Raw genomic sequence first — 21,843 nt, forward strand, 5'->3', positions numbered from 1 at the left:
GTAGAGTTGCAGGGTGGCCACACGGGAATAGCTTGTGGCTCCTCCAAATTCACACTTTTGCCTATAACATTTTCGTGGAGTGTCCATTTAAGCTAAAATTTGACCCCTAGGGGTTTTCAACCGTGTCGGATCCAATAATAGTGGTTCCATAGCAAATTGAGACACTGAAAATGTAGCTCTACTTATAGGGTCCATTTCAGGGTGCTTGAGCCCGATTTTAGTGGAACTATTTCTTAGTCTGCACTGCCTTAGACATGTCAGAATACGATAAAACTTGGTAGGAGACCCTTGAGATTCTGCATGAAGATCTTGACCCGTTCTGGGGCTATTATGAGACTGTCAGAATTTCCATTGTTTGTTAGGCCTTTATTGAGCGGGGGCCTTGTGATGACAAAAAATATCTTCCAACAGAGACAACGAGTCATAAATGTTAATTGACAAACTGTAAATTCTATGAGATAACTCTCTTATGATGGATGCCTCATGCTAGTGGCATAGCGTACTTGGCTATTTATTTCTGAAAGATATTGTGATCCACTGCGTATATTGATATTGGCCACTACGTGGTGGGACACTCACAGTTAGTGGATACTGTTGTGATATCGAACACTATACGATTGGTCACCCATTGGTAGTGGGTAATGTTCTATTATGATACTGTGGTATTGAGCACTACGCAATGGGTAACCCATTGGTACTGCGACTGAAGTGATAGATGCTACGAGCATTCTTTGACATGATTTGTGTGTATTGCATGACCAAGATTGATATGAATGGGTGCTTGTTTTGAGAGTATTGCAGGGTCTATTATGTGACTGATGTGAATAGGGTGATGAGTATTCTTTGGCATGCTTTTTCGCATGTCTCAGATTGAGATTGAGAGGTGCCTGCTTTGAGAGTATTGCAGGCCCTACTTATGTGACTGATGACAATGAGGTACATGCTTTGAGCATATTGCATGGCCTGACCACCTGTTTGTTATGAAATGAAAATGTGCTCTATGATAAAGCAATAGTATACCCTGTTGAGACAAGAACGTCTAATGTGAAACAGGTTCAGTTATAGATGAATGAGTGATAATGCGAAGTGCATGATTGTTATGTACCATGATGGTGTTCATTATGGAAAGGTTTTTTGAACTGTTATTTCTTATGATATCTATTATTTACAATGTGAATGTGAATCATAATTATTGTTTTAATCGAATGAGAATTCTGATAACTGAAATGATGCCTGTGATTGATGCACTGATGAGATTCTTGATTTATCTGATATTTATACTGTGATGGATTTATTAATGATGCTTAATAGCTAGACTTACTTATTGGGCTATTCAACTCACTCTATTATTTTACCATCTCTATAGAGCAAGATTCACAGTTGAAAGACGTGACTTAGTAGAAGCAATTGAGGTTGAGATTTGGAGTTGACGAAGCCACCCTCCCCCATTGTATGTTTTGTGCACAGTTGGCCTTAGTTATTGTTTATTGTGGAACACATGTACTATTGGGCTTGATTCCCCAACTGAGATGTAATGTTTCTTCTGCCTCTTTGAATCTTTGTTTGTAATTCCTTGCCATGGTTTGGTTTGTGTACCGCCTTATCAAAGCGATGAGCACACTCCAACCTGAGTGGCATTCGCTACCTTTGGTTCATGGACCCACTCTCAGCTGCCCTCCGGTGAGCACGGTAAAGGGGACGGGGGCGGGGTCGTTACAGTATGGTATCAGAGCAGTCAGGGTAGGTTCCTTGGCTTAGGGAGTTTTAAGAGCGTCCTTAGAGTGGTTTTAGGATGGAGTAGTGACTTGGTGTTCCTGTGACGAGGTTGAAGATGTCGGGAGCTCGTGGCTACTATGGGAGTACAAGTAACTATGACATTGAAGCGCTCGACGAATTTTGTAGGACTTTGGGAGCCATGACCTAAATAATGAAAGAGTCGATGCCGGCCCTTTCCACCCCTACCCCGGAAAAGAATGAGAGTAACCTAATAGAGAGCTTTAAGAGGCTGACACCCCCAACTTTCTTAGGGCAGGGAAGTGTAGAGAAAGCATAGAGATGATTAATGCAAGTGGAAAATATCTTTAGAGTCCTACAGTGCTCTGATGAGCAGAAGTTAAGATTAGGTGCCTTTATGTTAGAAGGGGACGCCGAACATTGGTGGCATTCAGTCCAGCAAGCCTGGGAAGAGAATGAGATAATACCTACTTAGGAAGGATTTTTGGAGGCCTTCAATGAGAAATATTTCCCTGGATTAGTAAAGGAAAGAAAAGAGGTTGAATTTATAGAGTTACAGTAAGGGAATCTAATCAATGATCAGTGTTGCCAAATTTTCAGAGTTATCTCGATATGCGCTGCATATCATCAACACGGAGACTAGAAAGGCAAGTAAGTTCGAGAGAGGGTTCCGACCAGATATCAAAGGGGGAGTCTTGTCGGCCCATCTTAAGGCCATCTCTCAATTGGTGGATTTGGTTAGGAAGGTGGAAAAAGACTGTGATGGTTATCGACTGAGGAAAGAGAAGCAAAAGACAGGTCCTCCATCCTCTGAGGGTCTACGAGAAAAGGAAAGGCGGAGGAATGAAAAGGCCCAAAATAACTCCCAGGGCAACGTCAAGCAAAGCTAGCTAGTTAATTGTACCTCTTGCAGGAAGCAGGGCCATGTGGCTTCTGAGTGCTGGCTGAAGACCAAGACATGTTATAACTGCGGCAAGTCAGGCAACTTGATTAAAGACTGCCCGACATTGAAGAATGAACCCAAACCCAGGACTCAGGGTAGGGCCTCTGCACTTGAAGGGGGGAAGAGCTAAGGCCTCCACATCGGAGAACTAGAAGTGTTTTTATTGTAATATGAAATGTAAAAAGTTTTGTTAGACCTTGTTTCCTCTCATTGTCTTTGTAACATCGTATTTTGGCACGTACAATAGAATTTGAACTTTTATTGTCTGACTATGTTTATGTTGTGTGTGACTGATTGGGGATTCTATAGAGATCCTTTAGTATGATAACTGTGTGGGACCTTACTTGAGGGGTATGCCCTATCCCTTTTAGTTGAGGGCTAATATGTGCCATGTAGTTGAAGTGATAAGTACTGTATGATATGACCTGTTTTGCCAATGATGTGATGAATGGAATGTAATGTATGAAGCTTGATATGAATGTAGCGAGTGCTACATGGTTTCTAGGGTGCCTACTTTGAGCGTATTGTAGGGCCTAACTGTGTGATTGATACTAACAAGGTGTCTGCTTTGAGCGCATTGCAGGGCCTGACCGTGTGATTGATTAACAAGCTTTGAGCGTATTGCATGACCATACTATGATATGGTATTGATTGGCATGCTTTGAGTGTATTGCATGACCATACTGTGATATGTGATTGATTGACATGCTTTGAGCATATTGCATGACCATACTGGGATATGTGATTCATTAACAAGCTTTAAGTGTATTGCACGACCATACGACGATATGTGATTGATTGACATGCTTTGAGCGTATTGCATGACCATACTGTGATATGTAATTGATTGGTATGATTTGAGCTTATTGCATGACCATACTGTGATATGTGATTGATTGGCATGCTTTGAGCATATTGCATGACCATACCGTGATATGTGATTGATTGGCATGCTTTGAGCGTATTGCATGACCATACCGTGATATGTGATTGATTGGCATGATTTGAGCGTATTGCATGACCATACTGTGATATGTGATTGATGGCATGCTTTGAGCGTATTGCATGACCATACTGTGATATGTGATTGATTGGCATGATTTGAGCGTATTGCATGACCATACTGTGATATGTGATTGATTGGTATGATTTGAGCGTATTGCATGACCATACTATGATATGTTATTGATTGGCATGCTTTGAGTGTATTGCATGACCATACTATGATATGTGATTGATTGGCATGCTCAACCATACTGTGATATGTGATTGATTGACATGCTTGACGCATATTGCATGACCATACTATGATATGTGATTGATTGGCATTCTTTGAGCATATTACATGACCATACTGTGATATGTGATTGATTGACATGCATTGAGCATATTGCATGACCGTACAGTGATATGTGATTGATTGACATGCTTTGAGCGTATTACAAGACCTTACTGTGATATGTGATTGATTGGCATGCTTTGAGCGTATTGCATGACCATACAGTGATATGTGATTGATCGGCATGCTTTGAGCGTATTGCATAACATACTGTGATATGCGATTGATTGGCATGCTTTGAGCATATTGCATGACCATACTGTGATATATGATTGATTAGCATGCTTTGAGCGTATTGCATGACCATACTGTGATATGTGATTGATTGGCATGCTTTGAGCATATTGCATGACCATAGTGTGATATGTGATTGATTAGAATGCTTTGAGCATATTGCATGACCATATTGTGATATGCGATTGATTAACATGCTTTGAGCGTATTGCATGGCCATACTGTGATATGTGATTGATTGGCATGCTTTGAGCATATTGCATGACCATACTGTGATATATGATTGATTGGCATGCTTTAAGCGTATTACATGACCATAATGTGATATGTGATTGATTGGCATGCTTTGGGAAAATTGCAGGGCCGAGTTTTGTGACTGTGATTCTTTGGTGTGTCTTTTGAGTGTCTTTTATGATTGATGCTTGTAAGGTACTGCTTTGTGAGTATTGCCAGACCTTATTTAGAGACTAATACCAATAGTCAGCTGGTATTGGCTGAACTAGTTGAGATTGATTAGAGTTGATTGGCTTGATTTGATTTGTGTGTGTCAACTTGTTGATGTTGGCTGGCTGGGTTAATAAGGTGCCGGAATTGTGAAGGTATTTGAATGGTTAGTGCATGAAAATGTGTGTGAAATGTGAAGCATAGACTATGAAATACTGAAGATAAGACTATAGACAATTGGATGAGACAGTAGTGGATGTGTGGGTACCCTCCCCCAATTGTTGGAGTTCATATGTATGATTTTGAGGACAAAATCCATTTTAAGGGGGGGATGATGTAAGGACCACAACTTTTTTGGACTTGAGGCACTCACGAAAATAGAGATAAGAGAAGGAAACACATGCCCGACACCAAGGAAGGAGGCACATTGCCGTGCATGTATAGGCCATCGCCATGCGTGAATTGGCCTAGCGCCGTCAGCGTGAAGTGAAGGCATAGCACTGGCTATGTAAGAAGGCATAGCGCACGCTGTGTAAGCAGGCATAGTGCTGGCTGTGTAAGAAGGCATAACGCCAGCTGTATAAGAAGGCATAGAGTCGGCTGTGTAAGAAGGCATAGTGCCGGCTGTGTAAGAAGGCATAGAGCCGGCTGTGTAAGAAGGCATAGCGCCAGCTGCGTAAGAAGGTGTTGCGCCTGCTGTGTAAGAAGGTGTTGCGCCGGTTGTGGAAGAACCTAGCGTCGATTGGAGCATTACCACACGTGTATAAGGACCCATCGCTGTCTGTGGCCCAATGTCGTCTGTGAAATGGGAGAGCATCACCACGAGTGCCACTGCCGCGGGTGAGCAGCGTCATTCATGGAAAGAGCATAGCTCCATGTGTGTTTGGTCAACTTGTACAACTGTCAGCACCTCCCTTGGCATAGCCGTGCATGCCAGTCAAGTAGACGTCACCTAGCTTGTCAGCAAGAGTGAACCCCACCTACCCACGAGTACTTGAACACCACTCTTCTTCACCCCTCCGTCATTTTGCTCATCTCCCTTCTTCTTCTCCCAGCTTTCTCTCACTAGAGCCCAAGGGAGAACCCTTTGCTGCTGCCGTTGGGGAGCCTTGCCAAGAAGGTTGAAGTGGTCTGTGTGTGGAGTTTAGGAGGATCGTGAGCATCATGTAAGTGATTCTAGCTATTATGCATCAATAGATTTTAGGGATTTATGTTAAGAGTTGAAAATGGGGGAAAAATGTTAGGATGACATGTATGAGTATGAATGTATTGTGATGAGCTTGAAATCTCAGAAGTCATGATCGATTAAGCCCTGTATATGATTTCATTTGCGATGGAAATGTGTGAAGTAATTCACTTATGGGAATAGTTCATTATGAACTTGGTTTTGCATCAAGATTTTCTTTGGCTTATGCAATGTTGAATGTTCTTGAATGTGGGTTAAACTTGAGAAGGCAAATTTCCAGAACTGTGACGGTCCTTGCATCGGACCTTTCCGTGGCCAACGACATCCAAATGGACCCAAACTAGTTTTTAATGAATTATATTGTTGTATAATTCAACTTTTCTCTTTATATCATCTTGAAATTTCCCATAGATTAGAAATTGTGCTTCAAAATGGGTGGGTATGTCACTGTTAAAAGATTGCAGAAAATTCCTGGACTGTTACTCTTTTGTACCAAATGTTTGACCTATCAAATGATATCCAAATGTTTTCAAATCACTTCCATTTTATAAATACATGTGTCTACTTCATTTTCAAATCACTTCCATTTTATAAATCACTTCCATTTTATCACTTCCGAAAGAGAGGGTCCAATCCCAATAGAAATCTATGGGGCTAGTCATGGAAGCCTTGGGGCAGCCGCCCAACAAACTGTGGTGGCAACGACTCCTGAGTCGTAGGATGCTGCTACCCTTACTGATGCAAAGGGGGTGAGCATGGAAGGAGAAACCCCGGGTCGGTCCAGGGAGAAGGGTCGACAATAGTGGTCATAGAGGATGCCGAAGCACTGGGGGTTGAAGAGGGGCCTCCTAAGCAGCAGGAAGTTGCTGCCCCAGGTGATGTAGTTGTGGAGGATGGAGAGGCAGGATATCAAAAGGGATATGAATTTAAGTTCCTAGAGGCGGCACCCCTGGCTATTGGGAGAGCCTATGGCCGTCGTGAAAGACAAGGGTGAAGAAGGTGTCGAACCCGCCGACGTGGAGTTGGCGGCTTAAGAAGAGAGGGAGAAGGGAGAGAGAGTTGGCGTTGAAGAGGTTGAGGCCGCTTTGGAGGATATTGTGATTGTTCCAAAAAATGAGGGGCAAGGAGAAGAAGCTGGCCTTGGAGGGATCGGGCCTGCTAACGATGAGGTTGACAGGCCAGGAGAGGGGGTTGTGAGAGCCTAGCAAGTTGAAACTACGGTCCCCTCTGAACCTGCAACTGATGAGAGCCTGGGCTTCACAGTCCCTCTGGAAGAGCCAGCAACTCCCATGGTTATATTCCCTTCGAGTTCTGCCATGAAGACTGATACTCCTTCCATTGCAGTGGCCTCAGTAGCACTGCCTAGGCCTAGCTTGAGTGGGATGTCCGGCGTAATGATGACATGCTTTGTTTGGGCGTGCATAGGCTAAAGGGTCTAACTCTTACTGAACTTGATGGTGCAATCCAGCAGTTGAGGCAGGTCACCCTTTTAGGGAGAATACCAGATTGTCTCTTACTTTGATGGCATCGTAAATGAGCTAGAAGGGTGGAGACAAAGGTCTTGCGTGAAGAAGCAACTGCGCATCGACTGGAGAGCTCGCAGTTACCCCCTTTGGAGTCCTCACTTTTGCGCTACAACGAACTGGTAGAAACCCAATTGCAACAGAAGGATGTTGTAGTCTCACAGAGATCCAACCTTGCTAAAGAGGCCGTCACCCGCCACAACAAGGTGATGACCATGAAGCGAAGATATTACAGTTGATGCAAAATCTTGACAAGTTAGAGAAGGAGACTGCGACTTGGGAAGCAAAGGACAAGATGCTTGTCGAGTTCTCTATTTAGAATGTCAAAGTCTGGGCATTGCCGAGCTGTACTTGTGGAAGAAACACAAGAGGAGGGAGGAGAAGAAGAAGAAAAGGAGTTAGAATGTTTTGGGCAGCTTTTTATGTCATCGGAAGAATTGAATGTGTGCAGAGGGTATTTTAGGTCTTGCCCCGGCTTTGACTGTTGGGGGGGTGCTTTTAGAGTCGTCGCCCGTGTTGGACGATTCCCGAGCAGTTGATGACTCAGGGATGTCCACATGGCCGGAAGATGGGATAAGGCGAGCTGCACCTGGAATGAAGTCCCGCAAGGTCGGCAGTGGGGGAAGAGGCTTGAGAAATTCTTCCTCGATCGGTAACTGAGGGATATGGTTCCTTCGGTGGGCCGACCTAGGTTCTCGTCTCCTTTTGGATCCTTGAGGAGGTGTTTTGTCTGCCCTATCGGGCTGGTGAGTAGTCCTAGCTTGGTGGACTGCGTAGTGCTTCAGGGACTTGAGCCTACTTCGCCCATGGTAGACTTCCTAGGGCTGAGAAGTCGGGGGCTCTAAAGGGTCCAGTGTATGCTCATAGGGGGCCTGTAGTGGAGTTTCCTCTTGAACTGGAGCGATGGCTTCGAAGAATTTTGGGAGGACAGCATAAACAATGTGGCCTTTCTAGACTTTCTCCACGACTATAGCTTCAACCCTAGAGCATTCTTTTAACTCGTGGCCCCATACTTGGTGATATGGGCCCCAGAGGTTTTCCGTACCTTAGGTAAGACGCTTCGGCTGCCTGATGGGCCTGGGCATGACGAGACCTTGTTGGAGCATTGCCTTGAAGAGGGCTTGCAGAGGATCTGGCTCAGCGCTTCCTTGAGCTTGTGTTGGGAGTTCTTCTTACATTGGTGGAAGAGGGACTTGGTGGTGTCTTTCTGGGTTACCATGAACTTCTTGGTATTGCTACATCTTCTCTGCCAAGAACTCATGGCAGCCAGTGCATTCGCTCAGGTCATGGCTTCGTATCAGGTGATAAGAGCACTAGAGGTTCTCAGTTTCAGGGGGCAGGAACTTGGGCTACCTTGTCAGCTTTGACGTGATGAGTCCTTCTTCGACCATTATGAAGAATAGTGCACGGAGGATAGAGGGTGCTTCGCCATCCTCTTGGATTGTCACTATGTGGGCATCCTCAGTTGCCCCAAATGCTTTCTTTAAGTCTTCGAGCTTTATCTGACCCTTGTTATTGAGGGTTTCGATAATGTCTTTAAGCATATAACAGTCGTGAGTGGGGTGGCCTACACCTTGGTGATAGGCACAGTACCTCTCATGTGTCTCCTGCCCAGCCAGCTCTAGGGTTTTGACCTCTAGCAGCTGGATCGTGTTATGCTCTAGCAGTAACCGAAGCAGAGTCGAAACCCACTCCTTCTCGAAGGGGTACACCTTGTTCTGGTGCTGGATCGAGAAGTCATTTCGATTTATATTCTTAGGGGGCGGGACCCTGTTGTAGGACTGCTGCTTGGCCCTAGCCTGAGGCTTCTGTGCCTTGGAGAGGTACAAGGTTTGAGGGTTGGCATTCTTAGTGTCAGTCACGATGACAGCCGCACTAATCACCGCTTTTTTCTGGTTGCCCCACTTGTTGGAGCAGGAATTTGACCTAGAGGGTTGCTGACGAGATCCACCATGGTTCTTGGACAGACCTTCTATACGAATTGATTTAGAGATGATCTCTAACATGGAGGGTGGATTGGAGGCCTTAACATGCAAGGCCATCTCGGGTAGCATATTTCGTATGCAGGTCTCAATTGCTTCTTTTTTAGTCATGGGAGTGGCATGAAATGTTGCCAACTCTCTCCATCGGGCGATGAACTTGTCAACTGACTCACCAGGGTCTTGATTCAAAGTGAGAAGCTCGATGGTTTTCACATTTCTTTGGACTTCGTAGAAGCATTGGTAAAACAACTGTTCCATTTTTTGCCATGTGTACCGAGTTTGGAGGCAGCCGAGCATACCACTGGAAGGATGGTCCTTCAAAAGTCTCGGTGAACTGACGGAGGAGGAGTCGCCCATCAGTTACCATCTCTCGACAAGCCACTTAGAAGTGAGCAGTATGCTGGTGAGGGGATGTAGTGCTGTTGGACAGAGGAAGCTTCCTTTTTTGGTAGTTTGGAGGAAACGACACCTGATCGATGTACGGGGGTACGACTTTTGGTAAAGCGGCACCTCTTGCATGCTCGAGACCATGTTCTTGAGACTGTGGGTCACCATGGCATCTATATCAGCTTGCGAAACCATGCGGGAAGCAGAGCTGTCTTGGGAGATCGGTGGGGTAGTTTTCCGGGGAACCGTGTCTTCACCAAATAGGGGATCGGTCTCATGGTGAGAAGAAGGGGACCTGGAGGCTTCTAGGTGATCCATCTTTTCAAGGATGGACTACATCATTACCTCGAACCTATTCATCTGCTCTTCTTGAGCATCATCTAGCTCGTTGATCACCATGACACTGACCATTTCTTTTAGAGGTTCACAGTTAGGTGGAGTAGTGAGCTACCTAGGCTGGCGAGTTGTGTTAGCAAGTTGGTCTACAGGGGATCAGCATGCCCCGACTGGACTCGAGCATTGTACGTCGATCGTGTGAGGAGCGATTCTTGACGATCTTGGGGTTATAACTTCTTGGCAGTAACCACATATCAATATTCCTGGACTTGCTCAGGTTCTAAGATTTGCAGAGGGAAGAAGGAATTGTGTGGTAGGAGGTCACTAAGAGTGGTAACCTCAACTGCCTTAGGGGCCTCTCTAGTCAATATTTACAGGCCTCTCTTCTACTTAATTCTAAGGCTGCTATGAACTTCACTCCAGAACCGAGCCTAAGATTTGGACTGCCCCACCTTTTTGGAGTATGAGAGGGCCGTGTCCATTAGCTGGAGTAGAGAATGGGGTCCAAGGATAGAGGGCATTCTAGATTGCTACCTTGGAGGCTGTAGGCTTTTGTATGACATCCGACCATTGCCCCGAATTCCCTTATGAGGCTCGGGTGCATACTTGTCCTGAGGCGGCTGACTCAAGATCGTACTCTTAGGGAAAACCTTTGAGTACCATGTCTTGAGTTGCTTTCTTGGTGAAGGAAGAGTGACAGAAGAAGGAACTGGTTCAAGGCTCCGCCTGAGTCGGGATAAGGGAGGAACCTGCAAAGTTGATGCATCTGCAACTTTAAGGTTAGCCATCCGGGTGACTTGGGGATCAGCCCAAGCTCAGTCAGTTGGTTCGACCTTAGGAGGTCGAGACCAATGAGCTTGTGTCTGTGAGGGACCTGTTGGGAACTTATCTCTCACAGGGTGAAGCTGTGTGTGTTGAGAGGGAGGACAAAGTGATCGACCCTTGTGTACTGGAGCTGGCGCAGAACTGGCGCTGCCCCGAGCTGTGGGTTGCAGTTGCATGATGCGTGCAGGGTTCGGTACGAGAAGGCCTAGCCTTAAACGCGAGCTCAAGGCAGCATGAAAGGTTCCCCGAGGTGTGGCTTTAGTGGATGGACCACGAGCCTTTAGGTGTGTGCGAGGGGTGGAGACCCCAGGATCTTTGCCTCTATATGTCGAGTCTCTAGGTATAGAGGTTCGGGGTGGTGAAGGAGTATGGGGGGTTGCCTTATGGCGAACCTCAGGAGTGATGGCAACCTGTTTTCCTTTTGCAAAAGTAGATAGGGCAGCCTTCCGGTGTACCTCAACAATATGACCGGCAAGGCACTTGCCAGTAGCAGGGTGCATACTGTGTGTGGTAGCAGATGTGCTACCAATGCAAGGGGCCTTGGTGGAAGGTCTCCCAGGGTGAGGAAACAAGGAGTTAGGGACCATTAAGTCTCTTCTCGCACTAATCCAGGAAAGAACCTGGGAGCCGGACTGTGAGTCTTGACTCATAAGGAGTGTAGCGAAGGAAGCTTGAGTAGTTCGCTTCCCTAAGATAATCACGAGTGTGGGGATGAGAAAATCCCCAACTCGGATGAACAGGTTGAATAACCTAGGTGTCATAGAATGTAGTGCAGAAAGTAAAAGTTGATACTGATCAAACAAGAGCAAACCAACGAAGGGGTAATAATTCCCCAGTAGAGTAGCCAAGCTGGGTAGGTACTTTGTTCTCGCCTCCCCAGATCTAATGATTGGGTGACACGTATCTCGGGTTGGGAAAACTCGGGACTTGAGATCACTCTCTTGGGAACCTCGTTCATAGAACAAGGGCAGGTGTCCAACTAGTGAGAGAGGAATTTTAACGTGAGGTACAGACCAACCTCACCTGGGTCTGTGACTTACTCAGGCTGACTCTCGCCGGCGCCCTCTTAGATCACGATGGAAAGCCCCCCAGTCACTTCAATTGGTTCGAAATAGCCTCCCTTGACCTGCAATCTCCTTGTTTTCTACACAACATTATCGTGGTTAACTTGTAGGACAAGTAGGTAGAAGGACCCACCTTTGTCGTAGGGCAATGCACATTCATATGTGAGGGTGATGAAGTGGAAGGTTCAAATGAAGGTAGAAAAGAGAAGAGAGCTTGGTAAGGGAAGAAGACTAGCATAATAGCTGGACTAGTACAATGACCGACTCGGAGTGGTAGTAAGACAGGCATGGAACTCAAGACCAGCACGACAATAATACTACTCAAAACCGAGGCCGATATGACTGTCTTAATCTGGTGTGGCAGCAAGATGGGCATTGTACTCAGGACCAGCACGACAATAATACTACTCGAAATCGAGGCCGATATGACTGTCTTAATCTAGTGTGGCAGCAAGATGGGCATTGTACTCAGGACCAGCACGACAGCAATACCGCTCGACAGCCAGACCTTTATGACAATGCTAAGCCGAGTCTACCCAGAGTCAAGTGAGAAGAGAAGAGAATGAGGAGGAAGCACGAGATGGTGAAGTGGCGGGGTACCAACGACATTTATGCATCGCTATTCATAGCCGTGCAGTAGCAGTGTCATGACCCTTGGACGATGCTAGACACTACTGCTCACAGCTGGAGGGTGAGCAGTGAACTACATGCGGTGTTAAGAATCACCTTTGGCAACACGAGAAGGCAACACACCCCTTTGCGGGCAGCGATAGCCTCTTGTGAAGCATGCTACGATAGCCATTTGTGAAGTGCACGGTGATAGTTTCTGCTAAGGCACATGACGATGAGTGTGGAATGCAAGAAAAACCTGTGGACTGCGATGCGCACTAAGCTCACGAAAGAGGCTTGCGGATGGCAATAGGCACCGAGCGCACGAAGGAAACTCACAGATGATGATAGGAACAGAGCGCGCGAAGGATGCTCACAGATGGTGATAGGTGCCGAGCGCACGAAAGGAGCTTGCAGACGGTGATAGGTGTGGTCGCGACCCTTCACTCACTGTGATAGGCATCGTCCTCTGCGATAGGCGCACAACAAGGGAGGACCCCTGCGGGCGGAAATAGGCATCGCTTTTCGTGCTTCTTGCGGAGAGGTAGAGACGAATGAAGAGGAAGAGAAAGCAACTCGCACATGGCGCTGCCATCGCCATGCCTGACCTATGAAGCCACAGGAGGGGGAAAGAAAGAAAGAGGCATGCACGACACTACCACTATCGTGCATGGCCTCTGAGAGAAGTTCAGACGAAGAAGAAGAAGAAGAAAGAGAAGAAGAGAGAGAAGAAGACAGAGAAGAAGAGAAGAAAGAGAAGAAGAGAAGAAAAGAAGAAAAGAAGAAAAGAAGAGAGAGAAATATTTACCTTGAGCCTAAGGGTACCATTCAAATGTTTCTCTCTCCTACCTCTCTCTCTCCAACATGACCTAACAATAAGAAGGATTGGGAATTTTAGGAAGCAAAAATTCTCTTTGGCCAAGGGGCTGCGTACAACAGTAGTACGTGATATATATAGAGTTGTGCCCAAACATGGGTGGATTGATCAAAATTAAACTAATTGCTGAAAATTAAGATTTAACTGAATTTAAAGAAATAGAAAAATAGGATGCAAATGACTAATTTTCCCCTTCTTAAGAATAGTCCCTGCTGCTACCCTAGAACGTATGTGATCTTACATGGATGCTCTGGTGCCCGTTTGATCAAAAGATGATTGTTTTCTTGTAGAGATCGGCATGACGATCGATTTGATACAAACTTTGAGCCATGGATCGTGTTTTTAAGCCACGATCATGCGACTTAAAATTTGGATGAATCTTGAAACTTCGGATCGATAGTGTGCTCATTCTTTGATTTTTTTTGTGATTTCTTCACTGGATCACACCGAGCATGCCGTCATGATCTCGTGGTAATGAGCACAGCTCGATTTCGTGCCCGGGAGAGAATTTTGCAATGTTGGAGTTTTGGTCAGAATCTAGACATCCGGTGATGAAATTTGTAGTCACTTCATCGGTTTCGTGTGTGGAATCCGACCGCTCATCATGTACGGGGTTCGGACCAGTGATAGCTATGGACGCTACGCGCACACTACAACTAGTTTCTCATCGATCGGGTTCGCGAGACGAATATGTTAAAAAAATTTGAGCATGATCTGGCTTGAGACAGGTGAGATATGAGAGTCAAAATTCATTGTTCATGACTGCCCCTTTGAAGGAGTTTAGTTGCAGGGTGGTAGCATGGGAATACTGTGCGGCTCCTCCTGTTTCGAACTTTTGCCTATAACCTGAAATGTCCGTTTAAGAGAAAATTTGATCCCTGGGGGTTTTCAACCATAACGGATCCAATAGAAATGGTCCCACAGAAATTTGACAAATTGAAAATATAATTCTAGTTATAGGGTCCATTTCAGGGTGTTAGACGCTGATTTTTTCGAAATTGTTTCTTGGTCTGCACTGCCTTAGACATTTCGGATTGTGACGAAACTTGGAAGGTGGCCTTTTGAAGTGCTAATGAAGATCTAGATCAGTTTTGGGGACATTATGAGACTATCAAAATTCCCACTATTTGTTAGGCTTTATTGACCGACTTCTCCCTTTTATTCCTCATCGGGGACCCATGATGATGAAAAATGTCTTCCAACAGTCTTAAACAATGAAATCTGCTTGGCCTGATGAATGAGGCCTCTACTTTGGGAGTAGGCGACATTAGGATTGCATGTATATTATATTTGTGTCTGCCTGAACTTCTTGATCTGCTATGTTAATGTAAAGATTTGGTAAACTATCAACGCATGTGATGTCAGATGTCTAATTTGCGATTGCTCCACCATTGAAAGAAATTACTTTCAACGCATTACTAGTACAATTGTGATACATGATTTTTCCTATTTCCAAAACCTGCATGAACCATGGGGATGGCTATAAATAATGTGTTTAGGCAGGAATAATTGAGGCTTTGATTTACTTATTGGGCTTCATAGCTCATTCCATTGATTTCCTTGAATGTAGAGTGACAGCTAGTGGGTTGAAGGCGGACGGTTGGTGGTCGTGATAGATGGCGAAGACCCGCACTTGATGAGAAGGCTTCCTTTTGATTGTAGGTGGTTGATGGCAGTTGGCCATATAGTTGTTTTGTTGTGAAGACTTTTATTTTGTTGTTGGGCCTTTGGTGCCTTGGACAATTTGTAATTTTCTAGATATTGTATTCAACTTTTGGTTTTAATTTATCCAGCCTTTTGTTATGGTTCTGTTGAGAGTTTTTGCTTTCTTTCGTGGTTTGCTCTGATTTTCTTCTTTTCAAATGCGCTGAGCACACTCCCACCTGAGTGGCATTTGGTACCTCTAATCATGGGCCCGCACCCAGCTGCCCTTTGGTAAGTACGGCAGGGAGTCAGGGGACGGGGTTGTGACAATTTATGGTATCAGAGCAGCCAGGTTAGGACTCTTAGTCTAGAATGTCTTAGGAGTGTGCATAGAATGGTTTTGAATAAGTTAGTAACTAATGTCTGGGTGTTCTTGGTATAGGTTGAGATGACAAGGACTCGTACTAACAATTCCAGCTCAAGCAATGGGAATACGGAAGCCTTCGGAGAGTTCTTTAGGATGCTCAGGGCCATGACCCAAATTATGAAAGATTGAATGTCAACCCCGGCTGCCTCCACTCTAGACCAAGATGAAAGTGGGTTGATTGAGAAGTTTAGGAGACTTGCCCCTGCTGGATTCTTGGGTCACGGAGGAGTGGAAAAAGCTCAAATATGGCGGAGGCAAGTAAAGAAAATAGTTGAAGTGTTGCATTGTTCTGTTGAAAAGAAGGTTAGATTGGGGACCTTTATGTTAGAAGGGGACACCACGCACTAGTGGAGTTCGGTGAGGAAATCCTGGGAAGAGGCACGAACTGAGGCTACCTAGGAAAGTTTTCTAGTAGCATTTAGAGAAGTACTTTCCCGATTCAGTTCGAGAAAGAAAATAGGTGGAATTCATTGAGCTACAATAAGAGAGGTTATCAATACAACAATATGTGACTAAATTTGCAGAGCTATCCCCCTACGCTCCACATATCATCAATACAGAGGCGCGTAAGGTGAGCAAGTTTGAGAGGGGCCTCAGGCCAGACATTCGAGGTAGAATACTGTCAGTCAATCTTAAGTCATTCTCCCCGTTAGTGGACCTTGCGATGAAGATTGAGAAAGACTACCAAGAATTCCGGATAAGGAAGGAAGGAAGAACAAGGTCTACACCATTTGGGAGTTTCGGGAGGAAGAATCGGCCTCCTCCTGGAAGAGACTTTAAGGGAAAGGCTAATCAAAGCAACCTAAAAATCCAAGAGACCTTCCCAGGCGATGTGAGGGAGAATCGACGCCTGATCTGCTCATACTGTGGCATGTATAATCACTCTACGACTGAGTTCCACAAGAAGATGACAATGTGTTTTAGATGTGGCAAGCTTGGCCACCTAGTCAAGGACTGCCTTGTGAAGAGGCCAAAAAACCGACCAAATACGCAAGGTCGAGTGTTTGCACTCACAGAGCAAGAGGCTAAGGTGTCTACCTCACTGATCTGAGGTACGCTCTCTGTTTGTGGTAGAGAAGCAAGAATTGTGATAGGCCCCGGTTCTTCTATTTCTTTTGTTGTCCCTCACTTTGCATGTTACATAAATGTTGAGCCCTTCATTTCTTGATTGAACTTTAAAGGAATGCAAACCGATGGGGGATTCTATGGAAAATGATATGGTATATAAACAATGTGGGGTTTTTCTTGAGGGTTGTGTCTTGCTCATAGACTTGATACTTCTAGATATTCAGGATATTGATATTACTTGGGCATGGATTGGTTGTCTACACACTATGCCATTGTTGATTGTCATGATAAGATTGTTACCTTAGGCACTCTAGCCCACCTGAGTTGCACTTTGTGGGTATCAAAGATGTTTCTCCTCTACACCTTATTTCAGCCCTTTCAGGCTTCCCGTATTTTGGCCAAAATATGTGTTGGATACTTAGCCTATGTAGTCAATAATCAAGATGTTCAGTCCAAGTTAGTGGAGATATCAGTGGTAAGTGAATACCCAAAAGTTTTTCCTGAGGAGTTGAATTCTTTGCCTCCCGTTAGGGAGATAGAGTTTGAGATAGATGTGGTCCCTGGTACTGCTCCCATCTTTAAAACCCCTTATAGAATGGCCCCAGCAGAATTGAAGGAGCTGAAAGAGCAATTACAGGAGTTGTTGGAGAAGGGGTTCATCCGACCCAGTATATCACCTTGGGGTGCGCCAGTTCTGTTTGTGAAAAAGAAAGATGGGTCCATGAGAATTTGTATAGACTATAGGTAGTTGAATCAAATAACAGTAATGAACAAATACCCCCTGCCTAGGATTGACGACTTCTTTGACCAACTTCAAGGGGCCCAATTATTCTCTAAGATTGATCTCCAATCAGGCTATCATCAACTGCGGGTCAAGGAGGGAGATGTCCCCAAGACTGCATTCAGAACCTGGTATGGCCACTATGTGCTTTTGGTATGTTGTTTGGGCTGACTATTTCCCTAGCTATTTTCATGGACCCGATGAGTAAGATTTTCAGACCCTTTCTGGACAATTTTGTCGTGGTCATTATAAATGATATTTTGGTGTATTCAAAGAACCTAGAAGAGCATGAACAACATCTGAGAGTAGTCCTTCAGACTCTGAAGTCAGAGAAGCTGTATGTTAAGTTGAGCAAGAGTGAGTTTTGGCTCCCTAGTGTGGCCTTGCTTGGGCACGTTGTTTCTAGAGATGGGGTCGCGGTTGACCCTTATAAGATTGAAGTCATACTCAAGTGGGGAAAACCAACAAATGTGTTAGAAGTCCGTAGTTTTTTGGGCTTAACAGGTTATTATAGACGCTTTGTGGAAGGATTTTCAAAGATAACACTCCCTTTAGAATGTGAAGTTTGTGTGGTCAGATGACTGTGAGAGAAGTTTTTATGAGCTAAAGAAGAGATTGACTACAACTCTGATACTGACCTTACCAGAAGGGAATGAGGATTTTGTGGTTTACACCGACGCTTCTCATAAAGGGCTCGTATGTGTACTTATGCAGCGAGGGAAGGCCATTGCCTATGCTTCCAGGCAGTTAAAGCCAGATGAACAAAATGACCCAACCCATGATTTGGAGCTTGCGGCTATGGTATTTGCATTGAAAATCTAGAGACACTACCTCTATAGAGCTCAATGTAAGGTGTTTACATATCATAAGAGCCTCAAGTAACTATTTTCCCAGAAGGAGTTGAACATGAGGCAAAGGAGATGGATGAACTTGTTGAATGATTATGATTGTCCCATCAATTACCACTTGAGCCAGACTAATGTGGTAACAAATGCCTTGGATCGAAGGCCCATAATATCACTGGCACATTTAATGGTTCGAGAGATGAGATTGTTAGAGGATGCAGTGGAATGGCACTCAGCTCTACTCCTTAGTGATGGGGTAAGTATGACTACTTGCATAAGGGTAGAGCCCCAGCTCTTTCAACAGATCCAGATGGAGCAAAAGAAGGATCCCCAACTCATGAAAATTTTGGGAGAGATGAAACTAAGGAAAAAAGATGATTTCTCTGTAAGTACTGATGACTTGTTAAGATTCAAAAATCTGGAATGTATTCCAAATGATTAGGATGTGAAGAGAGCTATCATAGCAAAAGCTCACAACTCCCGTTATTCTATACATCCTGAGAGTACTAAGATGTATCAAGACTTGAAGAAAACTTTCAGATGGAATGACATGAGAAGGGAAATAACACTGTTTGTTTCTAAGTGCTTGACATGCCAACAAGTAAAAACAAAGCATCAGAAACCCGTCGGATTGTGCTGAAATGGAAATGGGAGCACATTGCTATGGACTTCGTCTCTGGTTTGCTGAGAACGAGTTCTAAGCATGATAGTATTTGGGTCATTGTGGACCGGCTGATCAAAGCTGCCCCCTTCTTACCGATCCGCACGACCTATACCTTGGATAGACTTGCCCAGTTATACATTAAGGAAATAGTGAGGTTGCATGGAATACCAGTCATCATCATGTCCGACAGGGACACTAGATTTACCTCTAGATTTTGGGCTAATTTGCAGTCAGCCTTGGGGACAAGACTTACTTTTAGCACTGCCTTTCACCCCCAGACTGATGGACAATAAGAGAGAACCATGTACACCATGGAAGGTATGTTAAGGGCTTGTGTCTTTGATTTTAAGGGAAGTTGGGATGATCATTTACCCTTGATAGAATTTGCCTACAACAACAGCTTCCAAGCTAGTATTCAGGTGGCACCTTTTGAAGCCCTGTATGAGAGGAAGTGCAGCTCACCTATCTGTTGAGATGAGATTGGTGAAAGGAGGCTTTTAGGGCCATAAATTGTTCAAGTGACCTTAGAAAATATTACTTTGATGCGTGAAACTATCAGAACAACTCAGAGTCAGCAGAAGAGTTATGCTGATAACCGAAGACGAGATCTTGAGTTTGAGTTGGGTGATCGGGTACTTTTTAAGGTGTCACGAACTAAGAGCGTTATGAGATTTGGTAAGAAAGGAAAGTTGTGCCCATGCTATATTGGACCTTTTGAGATTTTGGAAAAAGTGGGAAGTGTGGCTTATCGACTTGCTCAACCACCAGAGTTGACAAACATCCACTATGTCTTTCATATATCTCTATTGAGGAAGTATCAGCCCGACCCATCACATGTTCTGATACATAAACCGATTCCAATAAGAGAAGACCTAACCTTCGTCGAGCGACCAATTGAGATATTGGATAGAAGGGTGCAGATGTTGTGTAACAAGGAGATCCCTCGGGTTCGAGTGTTGCTACAATATCATTCCAGGGATGAGTCGACTTGGGAGCAGGAAGATGAGATCAGGGATAAGTACCCCATTTGTTTGATTAATAGTGTTACGACCCCGCCCCCGACCACCTTACCTCTGATGACGGAGGGGTACTGGGCACGGTTCGTGATCCCAAAGTAGCGTTTGTTACTCGAGTAGGAGCAGACTCAACACCTTATTCTCAATAATCAACCAAACTAATGAGAGTAGATGCTCACAAGCCTTAAAAATGTAAAACTTAGCAAATTCATCATTACAAAATAGTACAATAGAGTTCAGGGCTCCAGGACCCAAGGTTACATAGTTTAAAGAAACTAGTACTGTCAGAGTTGAGAGCCCAACTACCTACAAGATATAAAACTCCTCCTTAGAAGGGCCACCTTGATCCTTAACTGCAACCTGCACTATCAACTCTGAACCTGCCACTCTCAATCTACAAGGAGGAAAAAAAAAAAGTGGGATGAGCTTGGAAGCTCAGTAAGAAGATCTAGTGTTATGCATTGTAATGAGTCTAAACAATTTATTTAGACATAGCAAGTTGTAGAACAATGGTCCTATGCCGTAATCAACATATCAATGCATCAATTATAGACATGATATCCAAGTTGCAATCATCATGCAGTCATTACAGTTATAGGAAATCACTTACACAATTCATTCCTTACACACTCACTCCCTAATCCACCTACTCCTTCAAGTAGAAGCCCTATCCATCAGGCCAAGTCAATCTCGTTGCTTAGGACTTATACCATTCCATAGGAGGGAGGGTAATGACAAGTGGGGTAATCTGCTTCGTAATACCTTCAACTCACGCACACAGTTCCCAACACGCATTGGGGTTCGATAGGCCCTTACTTTGCCAGGCATCAATCAATCACATATCTCATCTCATGAATCACAGGGAATGACCCTCTTTTCTCCCCTAACCAGTTCCTATCATTGTGCAGGTTAGAGAACATGCCGGCATTACTGTCTCAATGCATCAGTCTCCACTACCGATGGGTGACCCATATCGTGGTGGCCAGTATCCATGAACAATGGCCATTCTCACATTGATATAATAGAACAATGTTCACTACCAATGGGTATCCCATTGCATAGTGGTCATCATTAAGGCCTCATCTCTTACTCGAGCATTCAATTCATTCATGCCAATTCAATGCTTTATAACAAATAAATCACATTCTCATTATAACCATATGACATTAGCACAAGGCACCCATCACATAAGCTAGTATGGAGTACTTACACATGGTTATCATTATTGGCAATTTGGAACTTATCATGAAGCTTTCATCATGAAGTTATCACATTGATATTGCCATATCACTTTTTCACATAGCTTATTGTGGCGAAGCATCATTCACATAATCTTATGGCACAAGCATATCAGTTGTCATATATCGTTCCCACTTTTCACTTATCAAGAAAAATTCGATGTTGCAATTAATAGCTAAATGGGACAGTTAAATGCTTCACTCATCAAGGAAATCGGGCCTCATTTGTTAGATCAAAGGCTTGGCCCCTTACAAGTTATATTTGCTGGAAAACTTTCAGCAGTGATGTCATAATGCATCTTGAGGCATAACTCAAAATTTATAGGGAGTTTCAGAAATCTCAAGACATGCACATTAGAGCCCATTCACAGGCCTTTCCAATGGTGTAATTTAAGGGCGTTCGGAAGGCTTTTGCTAGGGCAAAGGCTTGGCCCAAAGTAAGTCATAGTTGCTGGAATTTACAGCAATTACGAACAGTGACATGTCTCAACATTTTAGTTCACATCTTTCAATCTAAACTATATTTCAATATGGCATATAAAGAAAACTTGAAGTGAGCACGTATATCTCTCATTCAAAACCAGTTTGGGCCCATTTGGGCACCATTTGGCCAGCGAGAGGCTCAGAGCAAGAGCCAGAGTTTCTGGAAAATTTTCCTTCCCACAAGTATTAACACG

At 44.4% G+C, this 21,843-nt stretch overlaps 1 protein-coding gene across 1 annotated transcript; it reads left to right on the plus strand.

Annotated features, from left to right (window-relative positions):
* The first annotated feature begins 7,844 nt into the window (after nucleotides 1-7,844).
* Nucleotides 7,845-20,030, plus strand: LOC148781307 (uncharacterized). The gene is made up of 9 exons (XM_088871044.1): nucleotides 7,845-8,055; nucleotides 16,079-16,584; nucleotides 17,005-17,318; nucleotides 17,412-17,556; nucleotides 17,679-17,907; nucleotides 17,981-18,204; nucleotides 18,379-18,504; nucleotides 18,691-18,818; nucleotides 19,472-20,030. The coding sequence occupies exons 1-9, from the start codon at nucleotides 7,845-7,847 to the stop codon at nucleotides 20,028-20,030; spliced, it is 2,442 nt and encodes an 813-aa protein (XP_088727170.1).
* Nucleotides 20,031-21,843: the final 1,813 nt, after the last annotated feature.

This window comes from Amborella trichopoda, chromosome 7 (genome assembly GCF_054954075.1).
Source record: "Amborella trichopoda isolate Santa Cruz 75 chromosome 7, AtrichopodaSantaCruz75HAP2 v2.0, whole genome shotgun sequence".
Lineage (NCBI taxonomy): Eukaryota > Viridiplantae > Streptophyta > Magnoliopsida > Amborellales > Amborellaceae > Amborella > Amborella trichopoda.

Coding starts and splice junctions, on each gene's coding strand:
- LOC148781307 (XM_088871044.1), top strand. CDS start 7,845: ATGTGTGCAGAGGGTATTTTAGGTCTTGCCCCGGCTTTGACTGTTGGG. Junction 16,585..17,004: donor TCACAGAGCAAGAGGCTAAG/GTGTCTACCTCA, acceptor CAGCCCTTTCAG/GCTTCCCGTATTTTGGCCAA. Junction 17,319..17,411: donor CCTTGGGGTGCGCCAGTTCT/GTTTGTGAAAAA, acceptor CCCCCTGCCTAG/GATTGACGACTTCTTTGACC.